A 13,461-nucleotide genomic window follows, 5' to 3' on the forward strand; every position below is an offset into this window, starting at 1 on the left:
AGCGCGGGCAGCCCATCACACGCTGAAGTGGTCGCACGTTGAAACTGCTCGCCTCTTCTCCCAGGCGTGAACAGGAGGAAAATTAAATCTATAGACATTCCCAGTAGACGCGAACACTGCCCGGGTACCCCAGGAGAGAGCGCTTTCCTTTGGAGTCAGCGTGCGGGTGGGGTCGCAGAAGTCCCCAGCTGAGAACTGGGACTTCATAACGATGTATACAAAATAAAACCCATCCGGGGTCACTCCTGCAGCCCTGCGTGCCCGCTCCCCGTCGGGACGCGCCCAGAGGCGCGGCAGGGATGCCACCTCCACCTCCAGCCCGCGGGGCGCGCCCAGGTGCGCTGTGCCGTGCCGTGCTGCGCCGCGCCGTGCCGTGCCGTGCCGCGCCGCGCCCGGGCGGGCGGAGTCGCCGCCGCCGCCCGCGACGCCGGGGAGCCCGCGGAGGGGTCTCCCCGCAGCCATGGGGCAGCGAGGGGCGCTGCGCGCCCGCCCGGCCTGCCGCACGGGTCAGTGCCTGCGCGGGCGCGGAGGGGGAGCCGGCGGGCGCGGGGGGGCGCGCGGCGCTGGGGGGAGGGCGCGCTGGGGACGCGGCGCCGCGCGGAAGCTGCGCGGGGGGCGCGCGGCGCTGGGCGGAGGGGAGGGCGCGGTCTGCGCGCGGCGCCCGGCGCCGCCCTTGTCGCCCCCCGCGCTGCCCCTGTACCCGCAGCGCGGCGGCGGCTGTCGCGACGCCTGTACGCGTGAGACTGCGCCGCCGTGATGTCACGCCGTTCTTTTGCGAGGAGTGTGACGCTGCCGGTGCCGGGGAGGCTCCTGCGCTTCTTCTCCCGTGGCTGGCTCGTCTCTAAATCCTCTTTTCAGCATCTTTTGTGCGTTTTTGTGAACGGGGCTGTGCCGGGGAACGGATCCGTGCTGCCTCTCAGTGCATCGCCTTTCGGCCCCGGTAAGCCAGGCCCTGGCGAGCGTGGGCTTGGTATTTCCCGGGTGACCGAGAAAGGCATTTCATGTCCCTGCCAGGTGTGAGCTGACTCGTGAACGCAGTAAAAATGGTCAAATTACATGTCTAATCTAAATAGTTTTCCAGATGACTTAGGACCGGTAGCTTCAAGCAGCCGGATAAAAGCTGAGCTGGCTGCCACTAGCAAACCGCAGGGTACCTCAGTGCTAGGCTTTTGCAGGACTGCAAGTTAAAATTGCTACAAGGAGTGTGTAGTACCGGGCTGGCTCATCTACCTAACTCGGATAATACTTAGGTGTTTGAGGAAACATTTCTGGATTTAGCTGAATCGTAAAAAGACTTCAGAAGTTACAACAGTGGCCGCCTGAACGCAGGCTGGTTTCCTGTTGCTATCAGCCTTGAGTCAAAGCTCGGAGGGTTTTTTCTGCAAGGAGGGGTTCTGCTGACAGGTTCATGTTTGTTGACATTTGGAAGTGAGAGGTGAAACTAGCTTAGCTACAGAAACTGGGTGCTGAGCAAGCCAGGCGGCCTCAGAGACTTGTCACCTTCCTCAGTCCTTCCAGGTAATCTTTAGACTGGTCACAGTGGGGAATAAAGTAATAGTAATTCCTGGATCAGCCTCCTCTTCCCAGCTCTCAGGTGGTTCTTTGATCAGCGGAGTGACATACCACTTCATAGGCAAGTGGAACAAATGACACGTTTTTTAAAACTAGAAAAAGCTGCTCAGCACAATAAACAGAGATCACAACCATTCAAAATGACTCTTCTCAGCTGGCAGACGGAAGAGGCGAAAAATCCAGCGTCTCTTCGTAAATGTGAGCAAAGGTTGTGTTTCGGAAAGGAGAGAAGCATCCTGTGGCAGTCACTGAGTCACTTACTACAGATGGCATGATTAAATTATTTTCATTATTCGATGTCGTAAAGTCTGCTGGGGAATGGAAAACTTAAAAATCAGTAAAAAAAAAAAAGTCGTAGTAGTGTCATATGAAAGAGAATAAGCCTGCCATTAATCTCCAGCTAAATGAAAGTACACCATTCACAAAAAGGGGAAGAAGAGTGTTATCTTCTTCATTTCAGAAACCCAACACGCTGATAGAAAGCTGCCTTTACCATTGCAGGTAGCTAAAAGACCATACTTACCAAGAGTTTTTGTCTTGATGCTTTCTTTTCATTAAAGGCAAGAACGGTTGCTGCTTCTCCCAGAAAGCCTGTAGTAGCTGAGTGGTGGTGGTACAACCGTCGCCAGTCTGGTTTAGCATCTTTATTGAGAGCTAAGGGATTTCATTCACTGGCAACCTCTCTGCTTTTTTGCCTTACCCTGATGTGTGTTAGCGAAGAGAAACATTTATGATTAAAGAACTTCTCTGTAATTTTCTTTTGTAATTTAATCTTTAATAATTATGTCAAAACTTAGGTATATGCAAAATTTTATTCTTCTAAGATTATGCTAATATTTTAGGATTTTAAAATAGTTTCAGATACAGATGCAAATCCCATTTCTTTTACATTATCCAATTGCAACTTCTTGTAATGATAAGATGGCACAATACTATCTGTCTTACACACTACACAAAAGTAGTCTCATGTAGTTGTAAATTCTTTAAGATTTTAATCTCCAGCTGCAGAATATGGACATACCCATCTTGTGGGACCATTTTTACAAAATCTGGCTTAGCAATACAAAACAACAACTGTTACATAGAAGCTTTCTTGGCAAACAAGGAAATGTTTGCCAAGCCCGAAAATCAAATGCTAACTTACTGTAGTGTGTTTGTTGTACAGTACGGCACAGGACAGCTGGGAGCACGTGCTCATTCTCAGGTCCTTACTTGTAAAAGGCGGTATCTCCCAGTGTTAGTATCAGTATCGGCAGCTGCAAATGAAGGTATGCTGTCAAATTTCATAGCATTTTTAATACTTCTGATATTTTAAATATTCCTTCCTAAACAGTATTAGGTGAATTATCCAAGGCTGCTTATTGTTAATTGTGCAGTGATGTACTTTTGACAGAACATTTAATATTTCCAGAACTTAGGTATGAACAGACACAGAGGCACATCCTCTTCTACCAACTCTCCCAGTGGTTTTTTCAGTTGGGAAAAAAAAAAAGTGAGTGTATTGCTGATGGTGCCACTCAGCAGGATGAATCCTTGATGTGTCATTTTAATTACAGGGGAAACAAGGAAAGCAAAATTATTTGTTGCATCCAATGCTTTGTATGAATCACAGTGGACTGAGCTTTTGTACTTCTGCATCTGCTGTTTCATATTTTAACAGGTCTTTGCAATAAAACCTTTCTTTCCAAAAAGGCTGTCCTTATAAGCTATTCCAGCCTAGATTCTCTGATCCACGCTGTTTGCGTGCTGCAGTCTACCATGAGAAACTGTGAAACGTCTGCCTAGACTACTGTAAGCCCTGTTGCAGCATTGCTGCCTGTCCCCTGCTTCCCCCTGCAAAATAACGACTCCTTTTGTTCTTGGAACTGCAATACCTCTTCTTCCTTTAAAAAACACGTCTAGGCTGATGGCAATGACATCATTGCCACCGGCTGTCATCGTAGTGATGCTGATAAGGTTTGGCTGGCGGAAAGTGTGAAGCTGCAGTCTTTTAGCTGAGGATCACCCGGCCCTGCAGCTGTGTTGCAGGGATAGCCGGGGGACTGTCCTTTGCAGGCTGGGGTCTTCCTCCAGCTAGGGGTTATTGAGGTTAGATGAAAATTGCTGTGAGTTGTAATGAAGCCTCCACCTCAAAATTTTTTGATTGGTTAAGGAAGATCTGGCTCACACAGTAGTCACTGAACAGTTTTAATAAAACATATTAGTACCCATATGCAGCAAGGGTTTGCTCCCTATATAGATTTTCTTTTTCCTTCTCTTTTTTTTTTTTTTTTGTTGTTTCCAAATCTCAGCTACAAATGTAAAAGCAGAAGCCTGGAATAACAGCAGGCTTACACTAGCAGGCATAGTCTGAAATCATGGATTTGGCTATATGTTTGTGTTTTGGGGATGTGGTCTCTGTGCAACACAAGAACCCTTTCTTCTTGAGGTTTCAGGATAGCTTTTACGATTTCAAGTTGAATTATACATTGAAGATAATATTTTATTGTTGCCTTCCTCGGTGTTGCCCTAATTGCTTGACTGAGCCAATGTAGTACAAAAAATATATATAAAATAAGGCATGCACCTGTGAATTACAGGAGCGGGTAATGACCTGGGGCAGCATGACGTATATTATGTGGGTTTTGTGAGTTATTTGCATGGTCAGAAATGACAAGTGCTCTGGGAAGATGTGGAAAGGAGTGAGCAGAGCGAGGATGGGGCTCCTTCAGAGCTGTGCCTGGTTCATGAATCACTTGTCCTCCTTCTTCTCCTCCCAGGTGCTGTTCTTTCTTTTGCTTGCCATGACTCCTGCCAAGCATGGTGCCAGATCATCAACGTGTCTGAATCCCACTCTTCTCTCCTCACCTCTGTGGATGGGACTCTCAATGAAACGAACTGGAACATTTCTACGCCTGCTGGAAGCAAATATCGCCTCTACGTTGGCTTGGCTTTGGCGATAGGTTCCAGTATCTTTATTGGTTCTAGTTTCATACTGAAGAAGAAAGGGCTTTTGAAACTGGCAGACAAAGGAGTCCCCCGAGCTGGTAAGCGGTGGTGCCCGCCTTGCTCCTGCTGGAGACACAAATGCCTCTTCTATAACTCAGCAAAATCAAGGTTCGAGTCACGGATCACATGCTTAAAACCACTGTAGTTGAAAACCGTTGTACTTTAACGGTGATTAGAAGTCCTGTCTTGGCTAGGGATGAAAATATGGTGTGATTACAGGGACTGAGATTTCAGAATTCTTAGGGCTATGGGGGCAGCAGTGGGTATTAAATATAGTGAGCTGGTGATACTTCCTCCTTGACAGCAGTTAGATACCAAATAAAGTGTCTTCCTTTGTCTTACCCTTCAAAATGCCTTTCTCTCTCTTTTTTCCCAACTTTTTCCCCCCTCATTTGAGATGGAAAGTCTTAAGATGGTAACTAGATTTAGTTCTTTTTTGAAAAAAGGAAGTGCAATACTTACTACAGAAGTTTCTACAGTTAGTACAACTATTCTTCCATCAAAGTCAACAGATGAAGAGCTAGAAAAATGTGGAGAGCTTTTAAAAAACCCATTGGATTAATCTCATAGTTGCCTTTACATAGATTTAAATATATAGCATCATCAGTTTTTCTTTTGTTTGTTGTCTTTATTGCAATATTCTCTTCCAGAGAATTTGGTTATTTGAAAAAAAAAAGTGTTACTGAATGTTCAATATACTTATGTTTTATGTAAAAAAAAAATAAAGCATGCTTTTTTCTTTCCAATTTCTCTCAATTTAAAGTATAAGCAGAGTCAAAATGCAGCTGACTGTGTATGAATATATTGGATCTGACCTGGGAAGGCAGTTTGAAGCATTTCTTAAGCTCAGGAAAAATCTTCATGGACATTTTACTTCTGCTTGGAACTTTCCCTCTGTGTGTATTTAGTCAAATATCATTTTTCAGAAGTCCAAGTCAAAAAGCAGTAGAGCGATTAATAAAAAATGTCAGTCAAAATCAAATGAAATATTCTTCATGTCACAGCCAGATAACATGCTCTTTCAGTACTTTGTAGGACTAGATGCAAATGTGAAGCTGTAGTTCTGTTTATTATGATAAGGTGATCTCTTTCTTCTAAGATGAGATTATTTTTTCTGCTTTCAGGACAGGGTGGATATTCTTATTTGAAGGAGTGGCTTTGGTGGGCTGGATTGCTATCAAGTAAGTCACCTCTTTCCTCTCAACCCATAAGTAAATGCTGCATGAAGGAGATGATTGTTTTAAATAGATTTGTTCCCTGATTTTTAACTCCCCTCGCTTAAAAGAAATGTCTTTGCAATCACCTTTATGACAGAAACCGTTCTGATATCCCATCTCTCAAATATTGTGTTTACTCTTTGGAGCTCTTTGCAGAATAACAGCCTTTTCTTTAATATCCAGTCAAAAGCAATGGGATTGAATCTGTCCAGTTTCTAGGAGTACTTAGGGGAAAAGTCTTTAACTTTCTTCAGCCTTTATTATGTCCAGAGGAAGTTAGACACGTTTGAAAGGGAAATTTGCGTATGTAGTGTAGAAAAAAGATTTTGGTTTCTATTTGCTATCATAGCTATCATACAAAATATTTATAATAGTATGCCTTTTATTCCCTCCCCTTCAATCTGATGTTCTTTCTTCTGCAGTGGGATTAGGAGAAGCTGCAAACTTTGCTGCTTATGCCTTTGCACCTGCAACCTTAGTTACCCCCCTGGGTGCGCTGAGTGTTCTCATAAGGTTAGTACAAACTGGAAGCAAACTTTGACAAATGAACCGTTCACTGTGTGAGGGAAAAATACTGTCTTTGGCTGAAAGTAGAGAATTTTAATAAGAAAACTGAAAAGCAATATATGGACAAAAAATGCTTTTTGTTCCTTGGTGGAAAGATCCCTTGCTTATTTAGAACTGAATTTTCTGGGGAGAGGGAATGAGAAGTCTTGTTACAAAGACTAATATATGTTTTCCCAACAGCCTTCCACCTATATTATAAAGTATTTTTTATCAGTGTATACCAGGTATACTGCTGATGCACAGTGGTAGAAGGCTGTAATTAATCTCTTCCTAGAGAACTGAAGCTTTCTTTTTCTTTTGGCCTTTAAAAGGTCTTATCCTGTTCTTCGGTTGTGACAAACTTCAAAAGAAAATACAGTATTTCCCCATTAAAATGTTTTGAAAAACATTTCTTTTTTTATAGGAGCATAATTTCATATTAAGGCACACTTAGTAAGCATTTTGGGTTTGTTTGGTCTTTTCCAAGTCCTTCTGGAAAGAAGGCGAAGAAAACTTTAGCTTTTTTAATATCCACAGTTAAAATCTGTGGTTCTTTTGAAATATGAATGCTCTTCAAACACTCATTATTTCCTATGTATGAAGAAACAAATAATTTCCAAGTACTTAAGCACATAGATTAATATGTCTATCACAGAAGCAGAAAAGACATGGATTATGCTTACAATAAACCTTCTGGGAAATAATTTATTAGCAAAATGGAATTATTGTCTTTTAAATGTAAGACACTTATTTTTTAAGACCTGAGTATACTATATGAAACATTGTGTTTAAAACCAACCTGGGCCACGTTTGTTTGTTTGTTTGTTTTTTTAAAAAAAGATGCTTGTGTAATCTAACTGCTAAAAATGCAGCTGTTCTGTCATAGCAAAACCAGTGTAACTCTGTCACCTACAGATGTGCTAGGATCGGTGTGTAGGTAGATGCAGACTAGCTGGCTGCCTGGCTGCTGCTTTTCAAAACAGCCTGAGTTTTAACGCCCTCTCCTTTGATGTGGATAGCAATCTTTCCAATTTTCATGAAACACATGTCGTGAGAACTTCATGTCAGTGAGTTCGTTACCCTTGTACGAAAAAATAACTCTAATTTGATGAGTGGGTTGAAAAACTATTTGTGAGTGTGTCCACACACTGTTAAGTGTCTGTGCCTAAGCTTGTGCTCTAACAGGCTAATTGTGTGCCCTGTGAGGTGGCCTCATTTGGGCCATGTTATTATCCTTAGGTTAAATCTTGAACCCCTTGGAGAGCCTGGGGTCAGTCCTCTTCAAAGGCGAAGATGTGCCTTCTCTGTGGTTTTGGGAGAGTCCTGGCAAGCCAGGCAGAAACTTTGGGTGGGAGAGCCCAGGAAGGGATGAGGAGGAACAGTATCCAAAACTTGTGTGGGTTGGTTCTAATGGCAAATGAAGTGCTTTAAACCGTTTTTGGAAGAAAATAACAGCTCGTGTGGTCAATCTACAGGTGTGTGAGAGTGCATACCCCTGACCCAGGCAATCAGTAATGAGAAGTTCCTGAAGCAATTAGCACCCTTTACAACCTGGAGGGGAGGGATTGGGGTTGCTCACCCCCCTAATCGGACGTGACCTTCTTGGTCCTGACTAACCGTCCTGCAAAATTCCTTAAAATTTGATTGTTTCAAGCTGATTTCCCATATATCCAAATTGAAAAGAGGTTTTGAATTACTATCATGTTACACAGTCTCGTGTGGCTGGTGGAGCTGAACCTTTTATTTATATTTTGCCAAACAGTGCTATATTGTCATCCTATTTTTTAAATGAGAAGCTGAATATTCATGGAAAGCTGGGCTGTGTACTGAGTATTTTGGGGTCAACGGTCATGGTTATTCATGCCCCTGAGGAGGAGGAGGTCACCTCACTAGATGAGATGGAAAGAAAGCTGCAAGATCCAGGTCTGTATGCAATTGCAATGAACTTGTGCTACAGTTCATAGAGAAGTGTTCAGGACACTGAATAACTTTTAGCATGTACTTGGTTGTAGTCTGGTGTTTTCTCTCATGCGCATTACTATTCTTCCCTTTCCTCTTTCTTACAGCATTTGTTACGTTTGCTGTTCTCCTAACAGTTGTTGCCCTTATGCTGATTGTAATCGTGGCTCCAAGGAGAGGTCAGACAAATATACTGATCTACATTTTAATTTGCTCACTCATTGGTGCTTTCTCTGTCTCATCTGTGAAAGGCCTGGGCATTGCCATTAAACAAATGCTGGAGCGGAAGCCAGTTTATCAACATCCATTGGTTTACATTTTGCTGGGCATCTTAGTGCTCTCAGTCAGCACTCAGATCAACTATCTCAACAAAGCATTGGATGTGTTCAATACATCTCTAGTGACACCTATTTATTATGTGTGTTTCACCACAACAGTTGTGACATGCTCCATCATCCTGTTCAAGGAGTGGAGTAGCATGGACCTGGGTGATATCATTGGAACCCTGAGTGGATTCTGCAGTATCATTATAGGCATTTTTCTATTGCACGCTTTCAAAAATACTAACATCACCTGGAGTCAGTTGATGTCTACTATTGCCAAAGAACCATCATTACCACACCGTGAACACGAAACCTGTCACACTTTACTGGAGAGCATGGAAGACCCAGCTTTGGCATATGAGGAGGACAACGTTTTATTCAGTCAATGAAACTCTCAAGCAGTGTCCATCATCAAAGTATCATGAATTGCAGACTCAGCCCACCTGTGTCTACCAGAATGCTCTCCTTTTCTGCAGTCCTCTGGAAAACTGTATGTAAGGCCAGTTAAGTGTGGGTCACTCCTCTGTGCCAGCTGTTGGTAGTAATGAATGAAAATGTTCAATAATTAACATGACAGAAACCTGATGGTGATTGTGTATCAGGCAATTGAACAACCATGTCCTTTTTTTATGCAGCATCTCCTGTTGGAGAATTTTAGCAGAAAAGAATGGTCTTTGTAAGCTGTGTTAATAAAGTGCAATTTTTCCATCATGATAAAAGATAATCCTTGCTGAAGTGACAAGCACTCTGCTATTATCTTAGTGATGGCCTTAATATTTCAGGCTTTCTTTATATTTTTATAATTTATTGCCGAGCAAACTTGTAGATAGTCTACCTGAAGGATATTCATTGGAGATATAATATGAAGAAAATATTGTTTTATCCATTTAGCTTTTAATATAAAATTTTATGCAAGTTTTTTTGATTTTTTTTTTTTTAATGACCTACCAACGAATCTCGACTAGAAGTCACCAAAAAATTTATGAAATGTGGTTCTTGGTAACCATTCTCCTTCAAAATCCATTTTTAACAGCAAAGTCTTAGCTTTTCTACCTTAGGAGTCCTGAATGGATTGCAAATCCCTGGATGTGCGTGTACCTTTTTGTTTCAAAACTATGACCAAGTTATATTTTAAGAAAAAGCAAATTCATGAGAGGCCTGAAGACAATTGCTGTTGGCTTAAAAAAATTATGTGAGATAAAAGAATAAATTGTTCAAAGGCAGAAGGAAACCAGAATGTGCGTTTAAGAATTTCCACTCTGGTTTGTATTACTTTGAGGCTTAAGAAGGGGCTTTTCTTATTTCTGTACTTCTTCCTAATATTGCCATCTATTCATCAAAACCTATTTAAGCTTTTCAAATTTTTTTCTCATTTTCCAGAAAGGTATCATTGTTTCTTAATAGCAAAACAGTCCTGTTATTTTATGTTCCATTATAAAAGCAAAATCCATTTTCCAATCTGTGTGCTATTTCTAAAAATACTAGGTCAAGAAAGGGCTGTAAGCAAGGGGTGAGAAACATCAAAACATCTTTTGTTTTAGTTTGGCCTTTTCATCTTTTCTGAACATGAATATTCACCTCTATTAGATGTTTCAGCTATTAATCGACCATACATTAGTATCTGTACCACAGTATGCCTCTCAGTTGTGGTCACTGATCTTTATCTCCCAAAACCAGCTTGCACACTCCATGGTTTACTCATTACAATTCCCTTTGTTGCCTCTTAGTGAGCAAGAAGGTAGCTTCAGCAATCAGATGTGTGGGTCATGACGAGCTCATCAGAAAGGTAGTATTTCCAATCCTTGGGTTTTTCAGTGTGAGTCCAGAACCTTTTCCAGAGGATGCTAGCATTACAGCAATTAAAAATGGATTTTTAATCAGCTGAGATTTATATGGCAAGCAGAACCTTCTCATGAAGCAGGCTGTATATTCTCTAATGTGCAAAGAGTGTAGCAAAAGTGGACACTTTGGATGGATAGCGAATTGTTCCATGAAAGAAAGCTCATAATTTTCTTTAGAGTTTGCCTTTTAACAAAAACTTGCATTGCTTTTCACTGTGAATCACTCATACAACTTAAAGAATAACTGAAGAAAATATTGATTGACCCTAAAAAGAGAAAGAGATCCTTTTGCATAGTTGGTGGCCCCTCTATTTGCTTATACAGTCGTCAATGTGGTGTGACCAAATGGGTTATTTGTACCAAAAAGCAACCAGTCCAATTCCTGACTGGATGTGTCTTGGCATTTTTTTAAGATATGTAGTAATACTTTCTTTGAGAAGGGTCTGGACTCTTTTATACCAAGTCTGGGCTCTTTTTATAGCAACTCCTGATTAACTTGTACCAAGCAAAAATTCTGTGTTTCCTACTGGACGTGCCTATATGCTTTTATACATAAGTAACATCTACTAGGAAAACAATGTTATTTTCTTACAATGTCAGAAAACCAAAGTTAATGCTTATTTTCGTGGTGTACAGGGAGTCTATCACACTAAGAGGCAAATTATTGATTATCTTTTTGTATAAAAAACATTTGCTATAAGAGATGTTATTTTTGAAAATGTTTATATTTAGTTACTAATTTGGAATAACTTAAATTTTTAGAGAAATGATGGTAATATTTATCTTGTAATAAATTATTCATGGATTATGTACTAAATGATCTGTGTTTTTTAAACAAGGGATAAAAAGGAGTGTCATTCATATTTCTGGTAAGTATTTAAATGCTATCTGATGGATCCAAGGCGAATAATCTTGGTTTTAGCAGCTGGTCCTATGCACACATAAGTGGATTCTAGGTGAAGAAGGTCTGGCTGATGTCCTTGCAGTTCATGTGCATCTGACCTGATCGTGACCTTCTTTTAGTAGCTTTGACTTTTACTAGTTTTTGTGATAGGAAAGAGAATTTTCCACTCCCCTAAAATGCCACGTGTGAAACTACTATATATTCGCCTTGAGCTAAAAAGTCTGTAATTTTGTGATGGAACTGGAGGGAAAAGTATGGGGAGATCAAGAGGTTTTAGCTTCTCTTACAGAATTACCCAATTTGTCCAGATGTGTTATTTTTACCCTGGTGTTCTGTAGAAAGCATCAGCAAGGAACATTTAATGCTTATGATTAGTAGTCAAAAGACAGATTTTGAGGGACAAAAATAATGGGCAAGCGAAAAAGCCTTCCCTTCTAAACTAGGGAAGAAAAACCCAAAGCTGACGTATTAGGGATCTCTTTCTCATGGCCAGTCTCGATGGAGAGTATTTCAGTGAGTTGTCAGGTTTTCCAGGCAGTGAAATGAAGGATATTACGGAAAGTGATTTGAAGTGTTTTGGAAAGCAGGGGGAATGGTTAAGAACTAGAACAAAGAAAACCTCAGAGGCCATTGCTAACCAAATTATAGCTCTTAAATGCTGATACAAAACAAATCTTGGCAGCTACTCATTACTACCATACCTCAGGACAAATTAATGGGCAATTAAATTCATTACATAGCTGTGCTGATTAAATGTAGGTAGGTCAAGCAGACTTGGATAGGTTAAATAATCTGCAGGGAATTTGGAAGGAAGTACATAGGTTATTAGTTTCTATAGAAACCTGTTCTACCCTCTTCCTTTACCTGCCTTCCCAGGCGTGCTTAAAACAGCCACACTATAAAAAATTTTCATCCTGAAGAGTACTGATTCAAAACTTCAACCACTTTACTCATCACGGTTGCATCCTGGAACTACATGGGGAATTATATACTCCTAGCAAACACTGTTCTTTTACTGTTTCAATTCCAGCAAAACAAAACTGGCAAGTGTGGTGTTAGAAAATACTTTTTTAGCAGAGCAGGTTTCCTGTAGCTGACTCCTTTCTGGCAGGTTTTAAAGTGGTGCCGAGGTTCAGAACAGGACAGGGAGGCTGAGCAGGAGCCAGGCTGGTGGTGTGTGAGGGAGGAGTGGCGCTTGGTGAGGTGCGTCAGTGCATCTGCAAGGCCTCCCTGTTTGTGAAACTTTATAGCGGGGATAAAAAAAAGTTGGTCTGAGAACCAGATGGCACTGGAGATAAACACCACCAGAGTCATACACGCAAGCAATTGATCTCCATTGCTCATCAGGAATACTTTTGACGAGGGAAGTAATTTCATTCTCTGAAAATACATTCCAGTTTGTCAACAGTGCAGCTTTTTTATAGAAAAGAGATACATCCTAAGTGGCTGGCACACAGAGGCTGGGAATTCTGCCTTTTTTTCTATAACACTGACTTGCTGCAAGTTTTCTGATGTTTGAACAGGAAACATCAACCGAATTGTTACAAATGCTGAGCACTCATACAGCCTTTGACTAGACATTCACTGTATGAGGGTGGTATAGTGTCTCCTACCAACCTTTACTGCTCTTCCAGGTCTCTCTTCTATCACCCAAAGGTTTTCAAAAAAAACCAAAAAAAACCAACCAAGCAAAAAAAAAAATAGCTAACAGATATCAGTTTGCCCACATAGGCCTCTTTATGTTCAGTGACATGGGTGGCATTCGCTGTTCACCCATATAAGTACTTTTATTTTTGCCTGTTTGGATATGGTTAGAGTTTGCGCTAAGCTTAGAGACACCATGAGGACTAAGGTGGCCTATGTAGTCTTTATTTATGGGCGTAGCTGTTCTGGTAAGTAAATACACTGTAGATACCTGACCTTTGTCCTGTAGACCTTTCGTGTCACTGGTTTCACTGACTCTGAAGCATGTTCTAGTGCTTTTTCATTTATTTACTGTCAGCCTGATGATAGCAGCTGTTACATTTATCTGCGTCAGAGTGTTATTAACAGCCTACTCGTAATTTTCCCAAAGCAGCCTGCAGAAAGATTATATTGAGAAGTTGAAGGCT

General features: G+C 41.4%; 1 protein-coding gene across 1 annotated transcript; it reads left to right on the forward strand.

Annotated features, from left to right (window-relative positions):
* The first annotated feature begins 380 nt into the window (after positions 1-380).
* NIPAL1 (NIPA like domain containing 1) lies at positions 381-11,136 on the forward strand. The gene is made up of 6 exons (XM_087736407.1): positions 381-506; positions 4,332-4,598; positions 5,685-5,741; positions 6,200-6,290; positions 8,086-8,246; positions 8,390-11,136. Exons 1-6 carry the CDS (start codon positions 461-463, stop codon positions 8,992-8,994), a joined length of 1,227 nt encoding a protein of 408 aa, XP_087592533.1. The 5' UTR covers positions 381-460; the 3' UTR covers positions 8,995-11,136.
* The last annotated feature ends 2,325 nt before the right edge of the window (positions 11,137-13,461 follow it).

The sequence above is a fragment of the Nipponia nippon genome, unplaced genomic scaffold (genome assembly GCF_047370975.1).
Source record: "Nipponia nippon isolate SJK-2023a ecotype South Korea unplaced genomic scaffold, ASM4737097v1 scaffold_6, whole genome shotgun sequence".
Lineage (NCBI taxonomy): Eukaryota > Metazoa > Chordata > Aves > Pelecaniformes > Threskiornithidae > Nipponia > Nipponia nippon.